The 24,248-nt window shown below is 44.1% G+C and overlaps 1 protein-coding gene across 1 annotated transcript in view; it reads left to right on the top strand.

Annotated features, from left to right (window-relative positions):
- The first annotated feature begins 1,564 nt into the window (after positions 1-1,564).
- The window catches only part of smyd3 (SET and MYND domain containing 3), a 1,006,799-nt gene continuing 984,115 nt past the window's right edge, over positions 1,565-24,248 (top strand). The window contains exon 1 of the mRNA XM_063055475.1: positions 1,565-1,743. Within this exon, the coding sequence (XP_062911545.1) occupies positions 1,583-1,743 (161 nt within the window). The 5' untranslated portion in view covers positions 1,565-1,582. The remainder of the gene's footprint in view (positions 1,744-24,248) is intronic.

The following is a 24,248-nucleotide window of genomic DNA, read 5'->3' as shown; positions in this document are numbered from 1 at the left end:
CACAGTGGTTAACTGCACCAACAACGATGACGAGGTGGAGTGGCTGGTGGATTGCTGTGATGAGAACAGCCTAAGCCTGTACATGGAGAAAACCAAGGAGGTCATTGTGCACTTCAGGAAGTTGCAGGCGAACCATCCCCCTGTGCAAATACTTGGCTTCTGTAGAGAGAGTTAAGTGCACCAAGTTCTTGGGAGTTCACATCACGGATGATCTCACCTGGTCCCTTAATATCACCTCCCTGAATAAGAAGGCACAGCAGTGCCTCCATTCCCTGAGAAGACTGAGGCAAGCAAGGCTCCCCGCACTCCAATCTTAACTGTGTTTTACAGGAGAACAGGAGAGTGTCCAGATAAGTTGCATCTCCATCTGGTATGGGAGTAGCCGAGCATCAGACCATAAGTCCCTACAAAAGATTGTGGGAACGGCTGAGAGGATCATTGGGGTTTCCCTACTATCCATCTAGGACATTTATCAGGAGTGCTGTGTACGCAGGGCCCTAATATTATCTAGGATCCCAGCCATCCATTCAGCATCCTCTTTGACTTTCTACCATCAGGCAGGAGACTCCGATGCATAAACACAAGAATGGTCAGGATGAGAAACAGTTTCTTCCCTCAGGCCATTAGGCTTCTGAAACTCCTTGCCACATTGCAAATGTAGTGTCACTGGTTAATCTGTTCTGCAATTTGACAATATTTAATTTTTGCTCTTTAATTTGTTATTTAGGCATGATTCATTTGTAGATTTTATCCTTACCTTCATTAGTTATTATGTGTGTTATATGTTCTGCAGCGCTTTACACCCTGGTTTGGAGACACGTATCATTTCTATATAAATTATATGGTTATATACATGTTTATAGTTAAAAGACAATAAACTTGACCTGGTATATTGGGCTGATAGGATAATGTCACAGAATTGCACCTCAGTATGTGAGTTCATTTATGTAAAGATTATCTATTTAATCATTATTTAGTGAATGCTTTTTAAAGACAAGGGACTCAACAAATGGCCAAAAGTTCATCAGAAGAGACAATGCCTGTTCTCCTTTTTCTTCTCCGTCCTGTTTTACAGCGGTTGGCACCCAGCTTAATGGTGCATTACCGCCACCTTCTGCTCCAGAGTGTGCAATAGACTTACATTCTAAATCCCTTCACCCAATCTCTCTCTCTCTCTCTCACATGCACACACACACACATACCCTAACCTACACTTTATTCTCCCATCTTTGGCCATCCTAGTACCCTATTCCTGCTTATCCATCATATCCTATTAAAAAACCCTGTATTCCTTAAGAAAGCTAAAAATACCCTGACCTGTGCTCTCTCACCCATGCCCAGCAACCCTTTTAATGTGAATTCCTGCACCCCCCCATTCCCTTAGATTAGTTCTCATCATCTCTCTCTGTATCCCACACTTCCTGCAACTCAGAAGTACATGTTCTACTGACTCCTCTTCCTGACAATCCTCAACGTGATGGCGTCGCCTGGAACGTGACGTAAAGACGCACACGGCGGGGGGCGGGGCGGGGCGAAGAGCGGGCTGACGTTCCAGATTCCGAATCAGCTGCAGCGAGGCCGGATGGCGCGCTACTTGCAGAGGAGCAGCTGCGGACACCGGGGAGAAGGGCTGAGGGCTACCGTGGCTCTCGCCCCTGGGCAACTGCTCTACTCCGCCCCCCCCTATGCTTGCATTCCCTCCAAGAAAGCCAGAGGGTCCATCTGCGAACACTGTTTTTCCAGGTACCGGTGATGTCTGACTTGCACATGAATGTGGCTTACCATGTACCTGTCACGCTATCTGTAGTAATATTGTATGTTTGCTTTGATTAATTTTATTGTACATGACAACTACAATAGCGCTTCTTCGCATATTTGTTACGCGAAGTATTTTTTAATGAAACTTCTACCCGACGATGGTCCTGACAGTTTTGACACGTTATAATAGTTATGCAAAGCACTTTGGTTTAGCTATACATCTTGAATCTCCGACTTTAGGAAGTTTCTGTGTATTTTTAGAAATGAATTTGTGCATATTATACAAAAGTAGAGAGAAATCCTGAGATCACTGAGCAACAAGTACAATCGCCAGTGATCTCAGGATTTCCAAAATCACTTTGCAATCAACTCAGCTCGTTGTGTAGACTTTGTTGTATTGCGGACAATGTGGCAGCCAAAACTCCACGCAAGCTCCTGAGAGAGAGAACAAAAATCTGTTATAGTAATGTTGACTGAAGAATGCTGGAGTGTTAATTTGGGAAAACTTTATCGAAGTACATTCCAACGTAGATTTGAATTGCAGAATTATGTGTTATTGCAGGTGCTGTTTGAATTTTAGAAGTAGTCACTTGGCAGGTAAATATTTTATATGCTTGGGTCTTCGGCTATTTAAATTACAGTGATGGATGATAAACAGTGATGCAAATGATATAAAACTAACTCTGAAAGCGAGCTGTGAGGATGGGGTGGCATGGTAGCATCGTGGTTAACCCAACACTTTACAGCATTAGTGGCCCGGGTTCAAATTCTGCTGCTGCCTGTAAGTGTGCATGTTCTCGTTCTCCCAGTGGCTGCCTGGGTTTCCTCAGGGTGCTCAGGTTTCCTCTCACAGTTCAACGAGGCCATTGCTGGGCGGTGTAGCTCGAAGGGCTGGAGTGGCCTATTCCACGCTGAATGTCAGTCAATCAACAAACAACACTTCGTCACATGCGAAGCGACGCCATCACGCTCGGTGGTGGTGTCTGTTATTTGTCAAGTAGGGGACTGTGCACAATTCTGATTTGGTGGAGACAGACATGAGAGCACAGAGGAACATCTGGAGAAACTTCTGAAATGCCCGCTTCGCTGCCGCTGTTACTGTGTGGTCTGGAATCTCTGGAGGAGAAGGCCCCGAATCCTTGGCTTTGCTTGTTTCGGCGGCCGGGCGAGGGTCGAAGGCACTTGGCAGAGGATGGCGCTCGGGAGGCTGTATCGGAGGGGCTGGTCGGAGGCTCGAAGTTTTCGGGTGGACGGACTCAGTGTTAGTTGTGTTCGGCTGCTTCCAATGCATCGGCAGTTGTCGGTGCCTGGAGGGTTATGGCAGGGAGTTTCTCCCTTTGCTGTCTGCTATCGAGGACTCGGGAGTCGATTGACTCGGGACTTTGAGATTTTGTTTTTACCGTGCCCGCGGTCTGTTCTTTATCAAATTATGGTATTGTTTTGCACTGCTGTAACTATATGTTATAATTATGTGCTTCTGTCAGTGTTAGTCTTTGGTTTGTCCTGTTTTTCTGTGATATCACTCTGGAGGAACATTGTATCGTTTCTTAATGCATGTATGCATTTCTAAATGACAATAAACGAGGACTGAGTGTTCTCATAATCAAATCTAAATAAATTTAAAAAAAACCAGTGAAGGATTATAGACAACTGTAGTGAGTGGGTAAGGTGGGAAAATATGGTTACTTGGCAGAAGGAATAAAAGATCAGAATTGTTTCTTGATACTGAGATCCAAGTCTAATTTCCAACAAAACCAGCAAGAGTCAAGCAGCACCAAAAGAGACCCTTTGGCCCAACATATTCATGCAGACCAAGATGTCTATCTGAGTTGGACCTGTTTGTCTGCATTTTGCCCATGTTGAAGAGAAATTACAAGAAAACTGTAAAGGTCGTCCAAGAACATCCTTAAAATAATCTTGGAAAACACAAACACATGAAACTATGTTTCTAGTGAAATTCTGCTGAAAACCCAAAGCAACTCTCAGAAAATGTTGGAGGATTTCCGGAGGTCAGGCAGCATCTACGGAAAAGAATAAACAGTCGACATTTCAGGCCGAGATCCTCCTTCAGGAAGGAGGAAGACACCTGAATAAAAATGTGGGGGGAGGGAAAAGAGGCTGCTGGAAGGTGATAGCATTATTAAAGCTGGAAGTATTATCAGGGATGCATCTCACCCTAACCATGGACTTTTTACCCTCCTCCCATCCGGTAGGTGCTACAGGAGCCTCTGTTCCCACACCAGCAGGCACAGGAAGAGCTTCTTCCCTGAGGCTGTGACCCTGCTGAACCTCACATCACAGCGCTAAGCAGTATTGCACCCATATTGTACTGTCTCAGTACTTTTATATTTGTGTACTGTAGCACTTTTTTTATTCGCAGTTATTTTGTAAATAACACTATTCTTTGCATTTCTGGTCAGGTGCTAAATGCATTTCATTGGCTTTGTATCTGTACTCGGCACAATAACAATGAAGTTGAATCTAATCTAATCTAATAGGTGAAGCCAGGTGGGTGGGAAAGGTCAAGCGCTGGGGAAGAAAGAATCTGATAGGAGAGGACAGTGGACCATAGGAGAAAGCGAAGGAGGAGGAGACCCAGGGGGAAGTGACAGACAAATGAGAAGAAGTGAAAGGTCAAAGTGGGGAATACAGGAAGGTGGGGGGGGGGTGTAATTTGTTCACCGGAAGGATAAATCTATATTCATGCCATCAGGTTGGAGGGTATCCAGATGGAATATAAGATGTTGTTCAGGCCATGGATCGACATGCCAGAATGGGAATTATAATGTTTGACCTCTGGGAAATGTCACTTATGGTGGATGGTGCAGAGGTGCTCGACGAAGCAGTCCCCCAATTTACGATGGGTCTCAACAATGTAGAGGAGGCTGCATCTGGAGCACCGGGCACCGTTTTGGAAAATGCTTCATGTTCTCACTAACTTGTAGGTCTGAGACCAGAGGAGCATCCAGGAAGGTAGCAAGCAGTTGAGAAGATCACATGGAGGCAAAGAGGAAGAAATGGGGGAAAAAAATAAGGCAAAACCCGATCAACCAGAGTTCCAGCCAAGGTCCATCTTGTGTTGAATCCTGCCCACACATAGTTATCTCAGGATATACAGAAGTTGAAGTGTTGCACTGAGAATGGGGAGAGAGGAGAAGCAAGGGAGAGGGGGATTAAAAACAGGAGAAAATGACAGGCCTCCTGATGCAGTCTGGTTGACAGATTTCATTCCCTATTTCTCCTTCTCAGAGTTTTGGGGTAGGGCAAGTTGTCTGGGGAGCTTGACCTTCCAGTGGTTTATCATGGTGATAGTTCTTTTTGCATGCTCTTTTGAAAGAATTGATAATGGTTTGGAGACTAGACTCTGAATACACCCAAATATAAATGTCATCTGCCTACTGTCATTCAGTAACTTGGGTTATAAGAACATAAGAAATAGGAGCAGGAGTTGGCCATCTGGCCCGTTGAGCCTGCTCCGCCATTCAATAAGATCATGGCTGATCTGGCCATGGACTCATCTCCACCTACCTGCCTTTTTCCTATAACCCTTAACTTCTACACTATGCAAAAATCTATCCAACCTGGTCTTAAATATATTAACTGAGGTAGCCACCACTGCTTCATTGGCCAGAGAATTCCACAGATCCACCACTCTCTGGGAGAAGCAGTTCCTCATTTCCGCCGAATCTACTCCCCCGAATCTTGCGGCTTTGTTCCCTAGTTCTAGTCTCCCCTATCAGTGGAAACAACTTTCCTGCCTCTATCTTATTCTATCCCTTTCATAATTGTATATGTTTCTATAAGATCCCCTCTCACACTTCTGAATTCCAGCAAGTACAGTCCCAGGAGACCCAATCTCTCCTCATAGTCTAACCCACTCATCTCTGGAATCAACCTGGTGAAACACTCCAGCATGCCTCCAAAGTCAGTATATCCTATCTCAAGTAATGAGGCCAAAACTGCACGGAGTACTCCAGGCATGGCCTCACCAGTACCCTGTACAATTGCAGCATAACCTCCCTGCTCTTGAATTCAATCCCTCTAGCAATGAAGGCCCACATTCCATTTGCCTTCTTGAGAGCCTGCTGCACCTGCAAACCAACATTTTGAGATTCATGCACAAGCACTCCTAAGTCCCTCTGCACTGCAGTATGCTGCAATTTTTTATCATTTAAATAATAATCTGCTCTTTCATTTTTCATTCCAAAGTGCATTACCTCACATTTACCAATGTTGTACTCCATCTGCCAGACCCTTGCCCACTCACTTAACCTATCTATATCTCTTTGCAGTCCCTCTGTACCTTCTGCACAATTTGGTTTTCCATTTAAGTTAGTACCATCAGCAAACTTAAATACAATACACTCGGTCCCCTCTTCCAGATTATTAATGTGTATCGTGAACAATTGCAGGCCCAGGATCAATCTCTGTGGCACACCGCTCACCACTGATTACCAACCAGAGTAACCCATATATCCCAACTCTCTGCTTTCTATTGGTTAACCAATCCTCTATCCATGCTAATACACCAGCCCCAACTCTATGCATCCTTATCTTATGGATAAGTCTTTTATGTGGCACCTTATCGAATGCCTTCTGGAAATCCAAGTAAATAACGTCAATCTGTTCCTCTCTATCCATAGCACTTATTATATCCTCAAAGAGTTTGTCAAACAGGACCTGCCTTTGCTGAATCCATGCTGTGCCTGCATGATGGACCTTTTTCTTTCCAGATACCTCGCTATTTCTTCTTTAATGATAGCTTCAAACATTTTCCCAACTACAGATGTTGAACTGGCCTATAGTTACCTGCCTTTGCCTACATCCTTTTTTGAATAGTGGCATCTTCCAGTCTGCAGAGAAATTTGGTAAGTTATTACCAAAGCCCCTACTATGACTTCTGCCATGTCTTTCATTACCCTGGGAAGCATTCCATCAGGACCAGAGGACGTAACTATCTTCAGGCCCACAAGTTTGCTCAGCACTACCTGTTCAGTGATAGCAATTGTATCGAAGTCCTCACCTCCCTTCGCATCCATAACATCTCTCTTTGGCATGTTAGACGTGTCTTCCACTGTGAAGCCCGACATAAAATAGTCATTGAAAGTCTCTGCCATTTCCTCATTACCCAATATCAATTTCCCCTCGTCGTCCCTCAAGCACCTACGTTCACTTTAGCCACCTTTTTCCGCTTTATATAGTTTCTAAAAACTTCTACTACCTATTTTTATATTTTGTGTTAATTTACTTTCATAATCTATCTTCCCTTTCTTTATTGCTTGCTTAGTGGTTCTTTGTTACTTTTTAAAGTTTTCCCAATCTTCCAGTTTCCCACTACTCTTGGTGGCTTTGTATGCATGAGCTTTTAGTTTGATGCCTTCTATTATTTCCTTAGTTATCCACGGCTGGCTCTCCCCACCGTTACTGTCCTTGCTTTTAAATGGAATATACTTTTGTTGAGCACCGTGAAAAATCTTTTTCAAAGTCTTCCATTGTTTCTCAACCATCCCACCATATAGCTTGTGTTCCCAGTCTACACTAGCCAAATCCTCCCTCATCCCATTGTAGTCTCTGTTGTTTTAGATCAAACAATTGCACCCTTCATTTGTATGGTTGCTGTATAATCTTTAGTCTGGAGGTACTAAGATTGAACAGGTTTCTACATTGAGCAGAATATTATAGTGCAAGAGCAGGCCATTTGCTCCATGATCTGTGCTGACCACAATTCCACTTTAAAGTAATCCCTGCTGCCTGCACAAATCAATATCCTTCCATTCCCTGTCAGTTCATGTGTTTATGCTTATCTTATAGATTCAGTTCAGAGGTGAGATTGTTGGAGCTGAGGTGAAGTATTACAGGAGGATAGCTAAAGTGATGGCACTACTTAATTTAGTTCCATTTTGCACAAGGATTGCATCTGTGGTTCACCTCCTTGGTGAGGATTACACAAATAAGATGATGATGGAATTTTGGGAGGCAGCAAAGATTCAGAAGGAACCTCCACAATCTCTCTCTATTGATGGAGTCCAAAACTTCTCTAAGGTCAGTCAAGGCTATTGTAAGATCCATGTATTTATTTCTGTCTGTATTGTAATTTTTGTTATGTGTTTTTATTATGGGTTACGGTAATTTAGTTTTTTTAGTGTGGGCATGTGGCCAAGTGGTTAAGGCATTGGACTAGCTACCTGAAGGTCGTGAGTTCGAGCCCCAGCTGAGGAAACATGTTGTGTCCTTGAGCAAGGCACCTAATCACACATTGCTCTGTGATGACACCGGTGCCAAGCTGTATGGGTCCTTATGCCCTTTCCTTGGACAACGTTGGTGCCATGGAGAGGGGAGACTTGCAGCATGGGCAACTGCTGGTCTTCCATACAACCTTGCCCAGGCCTGTGCCCTGGAGAGTGAAGACTTTCCAGGCGCAGATCCATGGTCTCGCAAGACTAACGGATGCCTTTAATTTTTTACGGTAATTTGTCATGTGGGTGGGGGCATGGCAGAAGCAAACGAGTATAGTTACATATTCACGCTTTGTCTTAATTAGTTGGTTCAATTTAGTTATCAGGGAATGAGCCTGAGGTGATAACTTTTTTTGACTGCTCGTCGTCGGTCTTTGCTTAGTTACAGTTAATTACACTAATTTCTCTTATTCTGCTATAGCGCTAATTTAGTTTGGTTGGTTTTTTAAAATCACAATAAGATCATTCGTCTTTGTTGGTTTTGTAATAAAGGACTAGAAATTTGGTTATTTGAAAGTGCATCATACTTGGTCAACTCCCATACTCGATCTCTCAGCGGTTTTGATCGTTTTATATGGTGGGTGATGTTGCTCTTTACACAATTTTTGGATATACAAGGTGATGAAGATCATTGTCAGTTTGAATCTTGATGGGTTGAATTCACAATGTGACTGAGAGAAGCCCTTTGCCCATTGGGAAGTAATAGTTGCAGCCAACAAATTACAATGGGAGGTGGAAAATGCTGCCTAAAGGACAATGTTACAATAGTCATGAGGGACTTAAATATGCAGGTAGATTGGGAAAATCGGGTTGGTACTGGATTACAGGAGGGGTGCTTCTAGAATGCCTATGAGATGACTTTTTAGAGTAGCTCATGTTTGAGCCCATTAGAGGATCAGCGTTGGGTGTTGTGCAATGAACCAAATTTGATTAGAGAGCTCAAGGTAAAAGAACCCTTCAGGGCAGTGATCACAATATGATCGAATTCACCCTGAAATTTGAGAAGGGGAAGCTAAAGTCAGGTGTATCAGTATTACAGTGGAGTAAAGGGAATTACAGAGGCATGAGAGAGGAGTTGGCCAGAATTGATTGGAAAAGAACACTGGCAGGGATGATGGCAGAGCAGCAATGACTGGAATTTCTGGAAACCATTCAGAAAGCACAGGATATATGCATCTCAAAGACGAGTAAGTATTCTAAAGGACAAATGACACCGCCATGACAAACAAGGGAAGTCAAAGCCAACATAAAAGCCGAAGAGAATGCATATAATAGAACAAAGATAAGTGGGAAGTTAGAGGATTGGGAGGCTTTTAAAAACCAACAGAAGGCAACTTTTTAAAAAAAAGTTGTTAAGAAGATAAAGATAGAATATGAAAGTAAGCTCGCCAATAATATTAAAGAGGATAACAAAAGTTTCTTCAGATACATAAAGTGTGAAAGAGAGGTGAGAGTGGATATCGGACAGCAGGAAAACAGTGCTGAAGAGGTAGTAATGGGGGACAGTGAAATAGCACATGAACTGGTTAAGTATTTTGCATCATTCTTCACTGTGGACAACACTAGCAATATGGTGGGAGTTTCAGGTGTCGGGGGCATGAAGTGTGTGAAGTTACCATGACTAGAAAAGGTTCTTGGGGAAACTGAAAGGTCTAAAGGTAGATAATTCACCTGGATCAGATGGTGTACACCCCAGAGTTCTGAAAGAGGTGGCTGAAGAAACTATTGAGGCATTAGTAATGAACTTTCAAGAAAAACTCAATTTAGGAATGGTTTTGGAAGACTGAAAAATTGCAAATGTCACTCCACTCTTCAAGAAGGGAGAGAAGCAGAAGAAAGGAAACTATAGGTCAATTAGTCCAATCTCAGTGGTTGGGAAGATGTTAAAGTTGATTATTAAGGTTGAGGTCTTAGGGTACTTGGAGGCACATGATAAAATAGGCTGTAGTTAGCATTGGTTTATTCAAGGGAAAATCTTGCCTGATAAATCTGTTGGAATTCTTTGAAGAAATAACAAGCAGGATAGACAAAGGAGAATTGGTTGATGTTGTGTACTTGCATGTTTAGAAGGCTTTTGACAAAGTACAACACATGAGACTGCTTAACAAGCTACAAGCTCATGGTATTACAGGAAAGATTCCAGCATGGATAAGGAGTGGGAATAAAGACAGCCTTTTCTGACTGGCTGCGGGTGGCTAGTGATATTCCACAGTGGTCTGTGTTGGGCCCAATTCTTTTTACGTTACATGTCAACGATATGGATGATGGAATTGATGCCTTTGTTACAAAGTTTACAGACGATATGAAGATAGGTGCAGGGACAGGTAGTTTTGAGGAAATAGAGAGGCAACAGAAGGACTTAGATTAGGAGGATGGGCAAAGAAATAGCAAATGGAATACTGTGTTGGAAAGTGTATGGTCATGCATTTAGGTCGAAGAAATGAAAAGGTTGACTCATTTCCAAATGGAGAGAAAATACAAAAAAACCTGAGGCTCAAAGGGACCTGAGAGTTCTTATGCAGGATTCTCTAAAGGTTAATTTGCAGGTTGAGTCTGTGGTGAGGAAGGCAAGTGCAATGTTAGCATTCATTTCAAGAGGACTAGAATATAAAAGCAAGGATATAATGTTTATAAAGCACTGGTGGGGCCTCGCTTGGAGTGTTGTGAGCAGGTTTGGGCCCCTTTTCTTAGAAGTGGTGTACTGAAACTGGAGTGGGTTCAGGGGAGGTTAGCGAAAATGATTCCAGGATTGAATGACTTGTCATATGAATAGTGTCTGATAGTTCTGGGCCTGTATTGACTAGAATTCAGAAGAATGAGGGGTGACCTCAATGAAATTTATCGAATGGTGAAAGATCTTGTTAGAGTGGATGTGAAGAGGATGTTTCCTATGGCAGGAGAGTCCAAGACCAGAGGGCACAGCCTCAGAATAGAGGGGCATCCTTTCGGAATAGAGATGAGGAGGAATTTCTTTAGCCAGAGATTGGTGAACCTGTGGAATTCATTGCCACAGGCAGCTGTGGATGCGTCCTCTGTATATGTAAGGTAGAGGTTAAGAGATTCTCGATTGGGGATTGAAGGGATACCGGGAGAAAGCAGGATATTGGGGCTGGGAGCAAAATTGGATCAGCCATGATGAAATGATGGAGCAGACCTGATGGGCCAAATGGCCTAATTCTGTTCCTATATCTTATGGTCTTTTAGTTGAGGACTCCTGCAATAATCATTTTCTTGACATTCTGTGACATTACCATCACTCTGTGGTGCGGGCGGAAGTGCTGCTGCCCAGCTGCTCCAGTCACACCAATTCAACCCTGATCTTCAGTGTTTTGTGATGTGTTGAGCTTCCAAGTTCTCCTGCAATGATGTGGGCTTCCTCTGGGTTTGATCTCACATGCGAAAGAGCTTTATAGTTGGTAGGATAGAAACAGGCCCAACTCATTGATGCTGACTAAGATGCCTATCTAATCTAACTCGATTGGCTAATTTCCCAAAGCCTTGCTTCATAATAATAAGTACTTAATTGATCTCAAGTGGGAAATTATTCATGAAACTATACAAGTAATTTTTTTTGCATATTGTAATTGTACTCACCTTTATCACATCTTCTTTTATATATAGTAATATACAGTACATCCCACTCTGTACCAATATCTCTGTGTGGACAATTTGCCCCTCAGGTCCTTTTTAAATTTTTCCCCTCTCTTTAAACCTTTGCTGTCTAGTTTTAGACTACTCTACCATGGGAAAAATACTGTGGTAATCTATACCATCTAAACTCCTCGTAACTTTATATAACTTTGTAAGGTCACACCTCAGCCTCCTTCACTCCAGGGAGAAATGTTCAAGCCAATAGTTAGTGATTCTGGCACTGTGTAGATCCTGGGTCACACACCCCCTTCCCCACTGCGAAACTAATGAGTTTACAGTTTAGATTTAGACGTAGATTATGAGAACAGTCAGTCCTCGTTTATTGTCATTTAGAAATGCATACATGCATTAAGAAATGATACAATGTTCCTCCAGAGTGATATCACAGAAAAACAGGACAAACCAAAGACTGACACTGACAGAACCACATAATTATAAGATATAGTTACAACAGTGCAAAGCAATACCATAATTTGATAAAGAACAGACCATGGGCACAGTAAATAAAAGTCCCGAGTCAATTGACTCCCGAGTCCCCGATAGCAGGTGGCAAAGGGAGAAACTCCCTGCCATAAACCTCCAGGCACCGACAACTGCCGATGCATTGGAAGCACCCGACCACAGCCGACACTGAGTCCGTCCGTCCGAAAACTTTGAGCGTCCGACCAGCCCCTCCGATACAGCCTCCCGAGCGCCACCCTTTACCGAGTGCCTTCGATCTCGCCCCGGCCACTGAAACAAGCAAAGCCTAGGATTTGGGGCCTTCTCCTCTGGAGATTCCAGACCACACAGTGTAGATGTGTAAACAGGAATTTAATTCCAGTGTGGGCAAGTGCCAAAGGCCCTGTTTCTGCGTTTTATGACTCATAAGAATGTAGGTGCAGAAGTAGACTGACCATTATGATCGTGGCTGATCAGACCAAGGTTGAGGAGGAGGAAGAAACCAAAGGTCCATGAGCGAGTCTTCATCAGAGTATCAGAGATGTATGTCTGTGCCAATTCATCATAGACCTGAATTTCCCAATCATTCAAAAGTTTTTTCTACCTCATTGTTAAGTACCCCTAGTGACCTGGCCTCCACAATTGTTCAGGTGGAGAATTCCAGGGATTCACTACCCTTTGCAAGAAGTTCTAATGCACTTCAGTTTAAGATGACCACTCTCTTGTAGCTATGTCCTCTCATTTGTGATTCTTCCAAAAAGTGGAAATATCTCAACATTTACCTCTCGCGCCCCTTTCGGGTGTTATATTTTTCAGTAAGGTCACCTCTCATTTTTCCAACTCCAAAGGGCAGAGATCTAACTTTTTTCAGTTCCTCAGGAAGGGAGATCTTCTTATGTTGGGGACTTTCCCAGTGAATCTCTTCCACAGGTCCTGATGGATTGGAAGACAGCGAATGTCACGCCACTGATAACGGGTCAAAGCGAGGTAAATTACCTGTGAGGAATAGAAGCAGGAAGTATGTGTGTGAGGCTGGTGTTCTGTACTGGGTGTCAGATGTGGCATGTCCGGGACACTGCCAGACGGCCACCTCTGCACCAGGTGTACTGAGCTGCAGCTCCTTAGGGACCGCATTAGGGAACTGGAGCTGCAGCTCGATGACCTTTGTCTGGTCAGGGAGAGTGAGGAGGTTATAGAGAGGAGCTATAGGCAGGTAGTCACACCGGGGCCTTGGGAGACAGATAAGTGGGTAACAGTCAGGAGGGGGAAGGGTAAGAGGCAGATACGAGTGAGTACCCCTGTGGCTGTCCCCCTTAACAGTAAGTACTCCTGTTTGAGTACTGTTGGGGGGGACGGCCTGCCTGGGGGAAGCAACAGTGGCCGTGGCTCTGGCACAGAGTTTGGCCCTGTGGCTCAGAAGGGTAGGGAAAGGAAGAAAAGGGCAGTAGTGATAGGGCACTCTATAATTAGGGGGTCAGAGAGGCAAATCTGTGGACGCAAGAAAGAAACGCGGATGGTAGTTTGCCTCTCAGGTGCCAGGGTCCGGGATATTCTGATCGAGTCCACGATATCCTGAAGTGGGAGGGAGAACAACCAGAGGTCGTGGTACATATTGGTACCAATGACATGGGTCGGAAAAGGGAGTAGGTCCCGAAAACAGACTGCAGGGAGTTAGGAAGGAAGTTGAGAAGCAGGAACTCAAAGGCAGTAATCTCGGGATTACTGCCTGTGCCATGTGACAGTGAATATAGGAATAGAGTGAGGTGGAAGATAAATGCGTGGCTGAGGGATTGGAGCAGAGGGCAGGGATTCAGATTTCTGGATCATTGGTACAGGCGTGACCTGTACAAAAAGGACGGGTTGCACTTGAATCCGAGGGGGACCGATATCCTGGCAGGAAGGTTTGCTGAGGCTATTGGGAGAGCTTAAACTAGAATTGGTGGGGGGTGGGAACCGAACTGAAGAGACGGAGGAAGGGGTGGTTGTCTCACAGATTGAGAAAGCTTGGAGACAGTGCGAGAGGGAGGATAGGCAGGTGATAGAGAAGGTATGCGCTCAGAATGATGATTTGAGATGTGTCTATTTTAACGCAAGGAGTATTATGAACAAAGCAGATGAGCTTGGAGCGTAGATCAGTACTTGGAGCTATGATGTTGTGTCCATTACAGAGACTTGGATGGCTCAGGGGCAGGAACGGTTACTTAGAGTGCCAGGCTTTAGATGTTTTAGAAAGGACAGGGAGGGAGGGGAAAGAGGTGGGGGCATGGCACTGTTGATCAGAGATAGTGTCACAGCTGCAGGAAAGGAGGAAGTCATGGAGGGATTCTCCACTCTGTGGGTGGAAATTAGAAACAATAACTCTACTGTTTTTTTTAATATAGACCACCCGATAGTTACAGTGACATCGAGGAACAGATAGGGAGACAGATTCTGGAAAGGTGTAATAATAACAGGGTTGTCGTGGTGGGAGATTTTAATTTCCCAAATACTGATTGGCATTCCCCTAGAGCAAGGAGTTTAGATGGGGTGGAGTTTGTTAGGTGTGTTCAGGAAGGTTTGCTGACACAAGGTTTGCGACGGAGGATGAGAGGTGACTTGATAAAGGTGTATAAGATGATGAGAGGCATTGATCATGTGGACAGTCAGAGGCTTTTTCCTAGGGCTGAAATGGTTGCCACAAGAGGGCACAGGTTTAAGGTGTTGGGGAGTAGGTACAGAAGAGATGTTAGGGGTAAGTTTTTTAACACAGAGAGTGGTGAGTGTGTGGAATGGGCTGCCGGCAATAGTGGTGGAGACAGATACGATAGGGTCTTTTAAAAGACTTTTGGATAGGTACCTGGAGCTTAGAAAAATAGAGGGCTATGGGTAAGCCTAGTAATTTCTAAGGTAGGGACATGTTCGGCACAACTTTGTGGGCTGAAGGGCCTGTATTGTGCTGTAAGTTTTCTGTTTCTATGTAATACATAGATAAGCCTACAAGAGGAGAGGCTGTACTTGATCTGGTATTGGGAAATGAACCTGGTCAGGTGCCAGGTCTCTCAGTGGGAGAGCATTTTGGAGATAGTGATCACAATTCTATCTCCTTTACCGTGGCAATGGAGAGGGATAGAAACAGACAAGTTAGGAAAGTGTTTAACAGGAGTAAGGGGAAATATGAGGCTATCAGGCAGGAACTTGGAAGCATAAATTGGGAACAGATGTTCTCAGGGAAATGTATGGCAGAAATGTGGCAAATGTTCAGGGGATATTTGAGTGGTGTTCTTCATAGGTATGTTCCAATGAGACGGGAAGGATGGTAGGGTATAGGAACCGTGATATAGAAAGGCTGTTGAAAATCTAGTCAAGAAGAAAAGAGTTTATGAGAGGTCAAAAAACTAGGTAATGATAGAGATCTAGAAGATTATAAGGCTAGCAGGAAGGAGCTTAAGAATGAAATTAGGAGAGCCAGAAGGGGCCATGAGAAAGCCTTGGCGAGCAGGATTAAAGAAAGCCCCAAGGTATTCTACAAGTACGTAAAGAGCAAGAGGATAAGATATGAGAGAATAAGACCAATCAAGTGTGACAGTGGAAAAGTGTGTATGGAACCGGAGGAGATAGCAGAGGTACTTTGCTTTAGTATTCACTATGGAAAAGGTTCTTGGTGATTGTAGGGATGACTTGCAGCGGATTGAAAAGCTTGAGCATATAGACATTAAGAAAGAGAATGTGCTACAGCTTTTGGAATGCATCAAGTTGGATAAGTCTCTGGGACCGGATGAGATGTACCCCAGGCTACTGTGGGAGGTGAGGGAGGAGGTTGCTGAGCCTCTGGCGATGATCTTTGCATCATCGATGGGGACGGGAGAGGTTCCGGAGGATTGGAGGGTTGCAGGTGTTGTTCCTTTATTGAAGAAAAGGAGTAGAGATAGCCCAGGAAATTATAGACCAGTGAGTCTTACTTCGGTGGTTGGTAAGTTGATGGAAAAGATCTTGCGAGGCAGGATTTATGAGCATTTGGAGAGGCATAATATGATTAGGAATAGTCAGCATGGCTTTGTCAAAAGCAGGTTGTGCCTTACGAGCCTGATTGAATTCTTTGAGGATGTGACTAAACACATCGCTGAAAGTAGAGCAGTAAATGTATGCACAAGGGGTGATTGATAAGTTTGTGGCCTAAGGTAGAAGGAGTCAATTTTAGAAAACCTAGCACATTTATTTTTCAACATAGTCCCCTCCTACATCAACACACTTAGTCCAGCGGTCGTGGAGCATACGGATTTTGGACCTCCAGAAAGTGTCCACAGCAGGGGTGATTGATAAGTTCGTGGCCTAAGGTAGAAGGAGATGAGTTATGCAGCTCTCATTACATGCATGTGCAGTTCAACTCTTTGAGTGATTATGCAGAAAGTTTGAAGTTAATAACTCATCTCTTTCTACCTCAGGCCACGAACTTATCAATCACCCCTGACGCGTTATTAACTGATGAAAGCAGAGAGTTGGGATCCATGGGTGTTACTCTGGTTGGCAATCAATGATGAGCGGTGTGCCACAGGGGTCAGTGCTGGGCCCGTGATGTTCACAATATACATTTACATTCTGGAAGAGGTTATGCTGCAACTGTACAGGGTACTGGTGAGGCCGCACCTGAAGCACTGTGTCTGGTCCCCTTACTTGAGGAGGGATATATCTGTCTTTGGAGGTGGTGCAGAGGAGGTTCACCAGGTGTCACAATTTCATATTTTATGTTCCAGGGGACCGCCGGAGTGAATTACTTATTTGTGAGCAGAGCATTGCAGGGTCAGTGTTGCTTTGTTATCAGGGTACAGAATTGCTTTGTAGCACTTGTTCTAGCATTGCAGGGTTGGACGTTTTGGAGGAAGAATCAAGGTGGCCCTGGAGATTTGCAATCACAAATTCCTCGGAGAGGAGGGCTGTTCACCTCGTGCAACCTCTCATGGGGGGGGCGGGGGGGCTCCCAGAACACTTCCTGCACAATCAGGAAAACTCACCAACTCCTCTACTTTCTGAGGAAGCTGAAAAGAACTGGACCGTGCACATCTCCGCTCACAACCTTCTGCAGATGCACAGCTGAGAGCACTCTTAACAAGCTGCATCGTGGTTGTGGTAGGGAAACTGCACTGCGGTCAACAGGAAAGGCTTACAACAGGTCGTCAGAACTCATAAACAGTTACTTTCTCTTCAGCCCTCAGGCTGATCAACACCTCCACCCATTAACACATCCCACAACTACGACATACACGTCAACTTGCGCCGGTTTATGTACATAGAATCAGTCCATACATTCATATATAAAAGTTACTTGTACATTGTGTTTTGTAGGTTGCTTTTCTATTTCTATGTATTGTGTTTTTTTATGTTTCTCTATTGTGCTCTTTATGTGTTTGCTTTATTCTGCATTAGATCTGGAGTAGCAATCATTCCGTTCTCCTTTACTCTCATTTACCGCGTAGTGGTTAGCGGGCCACTTTACACCGTTAGGTGTAAGATCAGGGTTCAATTCCTGCCACTCTCTGTAAGAAATTTGTACGTTCTCCTCGTGAGTCTGGGTACTCTGGTTTCCTCCCACATTCCAACGACGGATAGGTCGGGTTAGTGAGTTGTGGGCATGCTATTTGGCGCCAGAACTGTGGCGACAGCTGTGGGGCTGCCCAGCACAATCCTCACTGATTTGATTTGACGCAAACGACACATTTCGCTGTATGTTTCAATGTACATGTGACAAATGAAGCTCATCTTTTATCTTGTAATAGGAAATATGACGATGTTTTCAGATGTAGAGAGCAGGATCATTGAACAGTGTTACAGAGGTGGAAATCAGCGTTGAAAAGCTCCATGGAAATCACATCTCATGGTCTGATCTATGAGAAGATAAATACTCCAGTTCATTTCTCACTGTGTCAGAGAACATTAACAAAGAAACAGAATATGTGATTAGGACAGAAATCCTGGATTTCTGTCTTCCCAAAATTCAGTTGGGATGTCAATCTGTTTAGTTTTTAGCATAGTTTTGGAATAAAGTCGAAATGGCATTTTAATCATACTTACATGTTCTTTATTAAGGCAAGCAAAGGGAGATTTATATTATTATTGGTAGAACTGTTTTGTACTTTTGTTGAGTGCATCATATCCTGAATGCATTCATCCTGTGTAAAGAATTTCACTCACCCCAACACTGAATTGAGTTTACAACCTATCGACTCACTTTCAAGGGCTCTACAATTGACGTTCTCGATGTTGTCTGTCTGTTGTTTTTTTGTTGAATTTGCATGGCTTGTCATCTTTTGCATATTGGTTGTTTCTTTACCTTTGTGTGTAGATTTTCAGAATCAGAATCAGGTTTATTATCACTGGCATGTGACGCAGTACTGTAGTTCAATGCAATCTAGCGCAGAGAGAGAGAGAGAGAGAGAAAAATAATAAATAAAATAAAACATAAATAAACAAGTAAATCAATTACGTATATTGAATAGATTATTTAAAAAATGTGCAAAAACAGAAATACTGTATATTAAAAAAAGTGAGGCAGTGTCCAAAGCTTCAAAGTCCATTTAGGAATCGGATGACAGAGGGGAAGAAGCTGTTCCTGAATCGCTGAGTGTGTGCCTTCAGGCTTCTGGATCTCCTACCTGATGGTAACAGTGAGAAAAGGGCATGCCCTGGGTGCTGGAGGTCCTTAATAATGGACGCTGCCTTTTTGAGACACCGCTCCCTGAAGATGTCCTGGGTACTTTGTAGGCTAGTGCCCAAGATGGAGCTGACTAGATTTACAACCTTCTGCAGCTTCTTTTGGTGCTGTGCAGTAGCCCCTCCATACCAGACAGTGATGCAGCCTGTCAGAATGCTCTCCATGGTGCAACTATAGAAGTTTTTGAGCGTATTTGTTGACATGCTAAATTGCTTCAAACTCCTAATAAAGTATAGCCACTGTCTTGCCTCTTTATGACTACATCAATATGTTGGGACCAGGTTCGATCCTCAGAGATCTTGACACCCAAGAACTTGAAGCTGATCCCTTGAAGCTCTCTCGACTTTTGATCCCTCTATGAGGATTGGTGTGTGTTCCTTCATCTTACCCTTCCTGAAGTCCACGATCAGTTCTTTCGTCTTACTGACGTTGAGTGCCAGGTTGTTGCTGCGGCACCACTCCACTAGTTGGCATATCTCACTCCTGTACGCCCTCTCGTCACCATCTGAGATTCTACCAACAATGGTTGTGTCGTCAGCAGATTTGTGGATGGTGTTTGAGCTATGCCTAGCCACAGTCATGTGTATATAGAGAATAGAGCAGTGGGCTAAGCACACACCCCTGAGGTGCGCCAGTGTTGATCGTCAGTGAGGAGGATATGTTATCACCAATCCGCACAGACTGTGGTCTTCCGGTTAGGAAGTTGAGGATCCAATTACAGAGGGAGGCACAAAGGCCCAGGTTCTGCAACTTCTCAATTAGGATTGTGGGAATGATGGTATTAAATTGACTCTATTGTATTTTGTTGCTCTCCAGTGAAGGCGGCAAGAAAATGAATCTCAGGGTAGTTCATGGTGACATATACATACTTTGATAATGGAAAGTATGCAGCTTGGGTGGTTGATGGTTGGGTTGGGTTATCCTCCGATCTTGGCAGTTTATCTGCAAACGTTTCGTTACCATATGAGGAGACAACATCAGTGCGCTGTTGATTTATGGTGTGTCCCCTGAATGCTTTGCCTTTACACACTTATTAATCAGCAGATTGGTCATCATTGTGAAAACTCGGTTGTGATGTAGGGAGGAGCTCTCATCACTGGTTGCGTGGTGAACTCATCTGCGTTGTAGTCTGGGATTTTGCCCACGTTGGCTCATAAATAGGATTGCGATTTACATATCTGCTTACAGAATTGTTCGCAGAAAACCACTGCTCCAGGAATTCTCTTGCATGCCGTGTGTTTGCTTGTGCCATGACGTACATTGATGCCCAGTCGAATTTGTGCCCCTCTCGATCTTCATGGGTAGAGACTAGGGAAGAGTCATGTAGGCACAGAGCTGATTAATATGTATTTAAAGGCCAAGCATTCAGAGGATACACCACAAATTAACAGCACACTGATGTCTCCTCATATGGTGACAAAAATTTTGTAAATGAATTGCCAAGATCGGAGAACAACTCAACTCAACCATACTTTGATCATAAGTTTACTTTGAACTTTTGCTGGATGCATCAAGTTTTGGGTGGTAATTTTAGTAGTGAAAGTAATGACCAGTAGGGGGAGCTCCTCACAGAAGTTTAGCATTCACTGGAGTGGGTTAAATGAGCTTCATAGCCTCTTGAAATATTTAATTATTTCTGCTTTAATGAGTCCTTGTGGTTCAGAAAGCAAGACCCCCTTTGCAACAAAGCACCTGCTGGATAGAACTTGGTGAGTGTTAGTCCAAGGAGTGCGATGGAACACATGGATCTGGGAATACAGGTACATAATTGGTTGAAAGTGGTGGCACAGGCAGGTGGGGTTGTAATGAAAGCTTTTGACACATTGGCATTCATAAGTCAATGTATTGAGCACAGAATGTGGACGGTACCACCAGGTGGCCAGAGGTCATCCCTCTAATATCAACGGCAACTGAGACGTGGCTCCGGGGTTCATCAACACTCAGATTGCCCAGTCTGGCACCCCGTCTGATATTTCCCTGACTGCAGTCCCCAATTCATTTCAGCCCTCTGGACTGCGATGGCCCAGAACCTCGGCGTATCACCCAAAGTCCAATGGCCTGTGCAAGCGGTTTCATTGCTCCTTAAAGGCTGCTCTGAGGGCTTCCCTGATGGAAGAGAGTTGGCAAGATCGTCTCCCATGGGTCCTGTTGGAACTCAGAACAGCTCCAAAAGAGGAGCTGCAGTTGTCCGCTGCTGAGTTAGTATTCAGGCAGCCGTTACGAGCGCTGGATGAAGTTATTCCTGATGCCATGACCACTTGGTCAGCCTCTCAACAGTGATCCACCCTCCTCAGTAAACTCAATTCCTTTGCACCTATTCCTACCTCCTATCATGGTGTACAGTACTCTTGGGTTCTTGTTTGTTTTTGTCTGCCATGATACACGACGACATTCCCTTAGGCCCCCCTTATGATGGCCTGTCCTGCGTTTTGGAAAGGAGAGAAGACTTTTGTCATAGATAAGAGAGGTGAGCCCGAATATATTTCGGTAGAGCAGCTTAAACTGGCTCACCAAGATTTGGAGGTTTCGCTGTCACAACATGACCATGGGCATGTCTGCACACCTCAGGATGAGCCAGAGGCACCTGCTGTTCCTCCACCCATGGAACATCGGATCCAAACCGGGTGGTTCATCCGAGCTCTGGTCAGGATCACAATGCCAGCTTTAGTGAGTTTTGGAGGGTCCCGTGTAGGGTAATGCAATATGTGGAAACGTACATAATTCACAGCCACCGGCATGGAATTGGGATTCACGTTAAGATGCTGGTCTGATGCGATGACGTAATTACGTGAAGTTCTGTTACTGTGCTTTGTGTTCAGTATTTGGAGTACAATAAACGAGTTGTTATGGCTCTTCTTAAACATTTAATGCCTCACGCCATTTTATTTGCAAAAACCTAAAAAACATACCCAATGATTTGGCATCCATTGCAGTCTGAGGTAACGAATTCCACAGATTCACTGCCCTCTGGCTAAGAAATTCCAGTGAATTCCACAAATTCACTGCCTCTGGCTAAGAAATTCCAGTGAATTCCACAGATTCACTGCCTCTGGCTAAGGAAATTCCTCCTCATCTCTGTTCTAAATGGACGTCCCTTTATTCTGAGGCTGTTCCCTCTGGTACTAGACTCTCCCACTATTGGAAGCAAGTATTCTCTTCACTATCTTGGTTATTCAATATGTTTTAACAATGCATTTAACATTCTTTCTAACACTAGATGTGGTCTCAACAATACTCTCTATCCATGTAACTGAAGCAAAGCCTCCCTATTCCGTTAACTGTTTTAAATGGTTACTATAACCGCATAATTTACCTAGATCCCTCTGCATCTCATTTCTGTAATCTCTCACCATTTGAGATATTGCACTTTTAGAAAATGTTTTCTTCCAGCTAAATGGACTGTTTCATGTTTTCTCACATCGTATTTTACTTGCTGAATCTTTGCCCATTTCCCTTAGACCAGGGGTTCCCAACCTTTTTTTTAAGTCTATGTACCAATACCATTAAGTAAGTGGTCCATGCACTCCAGGTTGGGAACCCATGCCTTAGACCATTAGTAATTGCTGGTACTTAATAGTCCTTGAAGCGATGGTTGGATACCTTCTGTAACCACTGTAGTCTGTGTGGTGGAAGTGTTTCCCCAATAACGTTGTGTACAAAATCCTTTGCATTCTGCCGAGATGCGGACCTTCAACCAAGTGAAGGCCAACTAAAAACTCGAGGGCATTAGTTTGAGGTGAGAGGTGAAAAATTTAAAAGGCAGCTGAGGGGGCAACTTCTTCACCAAGAGGGTGGTGCACGTATGGATTGAATTCCCGGAGAAAGGTGGTCCAGGTTGGTAAAATAACGTTCAAAAGTAATTTGAGTAAGTACAAGGGAGGGAGAAAAATTGGCTTTATTTATCCCATCGAAGCATACTGCGAAATGTGTTGCTTCCGTCAATGACTAACACAGTCTGTGGATGTGCTGGGGGGGTATCCTGGAAATGTCGGCAAGATAGCATGCCCCTAACTTACTAACCCTAACCTGTGTGTCTTTTGAATGTGGGAGGAAACTGGAGCACCCAGAGGAAGCCCACAAGGAGAACGAAAAGCAGCAGAAATTGAACCCTGATCACTGGCGCTGTGAAGTAATGAACGAGCCACCAAGCCACTGTGCAGCCTCATACATGGCTTAGAGGGATATAGGCCAAACGTAGCAAATGGGGCTAGTGTGGTGGCTAGCATGGGCAGGTTGTGCCGAAGGGCCTGTTTCCCTGCTGAGTGACTCTATGACCATCACAAACAGATAATCTGGTTGACTGGTGCTGAGCAGGTTACTGCTCGTGGGAGCTTGCTGTGCATAAATTAGCTGCTATCTTTCCTATATTCTAATGGAGAACATACCTCAGAAGATAAAGAAATTTCATTGCCTTTGGGTGTCTTGAGCTTTGAAAGATGCTATGTACGTGTCCATTTATTCTTCGCTCTATTTTTGGACAGTTGCAGAAAAGGTCATTTGGAGGATAAACTGAAATGCCTCTTCCTACCATTGGGTGGCAGTAATGTCATGCAGTATAAGGGTAGGACAGAAAAGTCCTGCAGTAAGTGGTTTCTGTTTTTTTTTGTAGGGAACGTTTACTTATAATAGCTGAATGTAATGGTGACAAGATGCACAAATGAGTTATTATACTATTGTAGACCTTGGCATTTGATTTTCAATAAATCTGATGTGTCAACGCAGAAAGGAGAAACTGAGGCTAGAACTGTGTGTGCAGCAAGTTCAAGTTTAATTGTCATTCACCCATACGTGAATATCCTTGAATACAGCCAAATGAAACTGCGTACCTCTGGCGCCAAGGTACAAAACACAGTAGCACCAGTCATGCACAGCACACAGCACATAAAGATAGGAGTAAAATGCAGTCACACAGAAATCTATAGACCAAGTCCCTGAGTCCGTGAATGTTGCAGCAGTCTGCAGTCAAACACAATACGGCTTGTCTTCAGCCGAGCGAATACTGGGGAAACAGCACAGACTCTAGCATGGACGCCACACCACACTGCCTCTGGCACCCCAGTGAAGGGCACTGACTCCCACGCCCCCCAGCTCTCCTGGGCAGTTGTAAACCGGCGACACCGTGGCTTGAAGCCTAGTCTTGCAACAACTGAGGCCACTCAGCTCCCCCCCCACCCCCACCGCTGTCTGCCAATAAACCCGTGAATCAGACTTGCAGCATTCCACATTAACAATGCTCAATAAAGCAAGTTATACCAATTAATGCTGCTGATGAAGGATAATTTCCCTTTTTAATCCTGCTCTTGTCCTGCTCCCTTTAATGCTTGAAGCAGGTCTAATATTTTCATTTCCCCTCTGATCGCCTCCATCGCAGTGTCTGCAAGTGGCTGGATTCGAATGTTGATCCTCAGTTTGATTTACTGGGAGGCAGAGTCGTGGGAACAGGTCAGCTGTCTGTCTCGTGTGATCCCATTTCTGGA

This window comes from Mobula hypostoma, chromosome 8, assembly GCF_963921235.1.
Source record: "Mobula hypostoma chromosome 8, sMobHyp1.1, whole genome shotgun sequence".
NCBI lineage: Eukaryota > Metazoa > Chordata > Chondrichthyes > Myliobatiformes > Myliobatidae > Mobula > Mobula hypostoma.
Note: the sequence above shows the minus strand (reverse complement) of the source record. Positions and strands in the feature narration are given on the sequence as shown.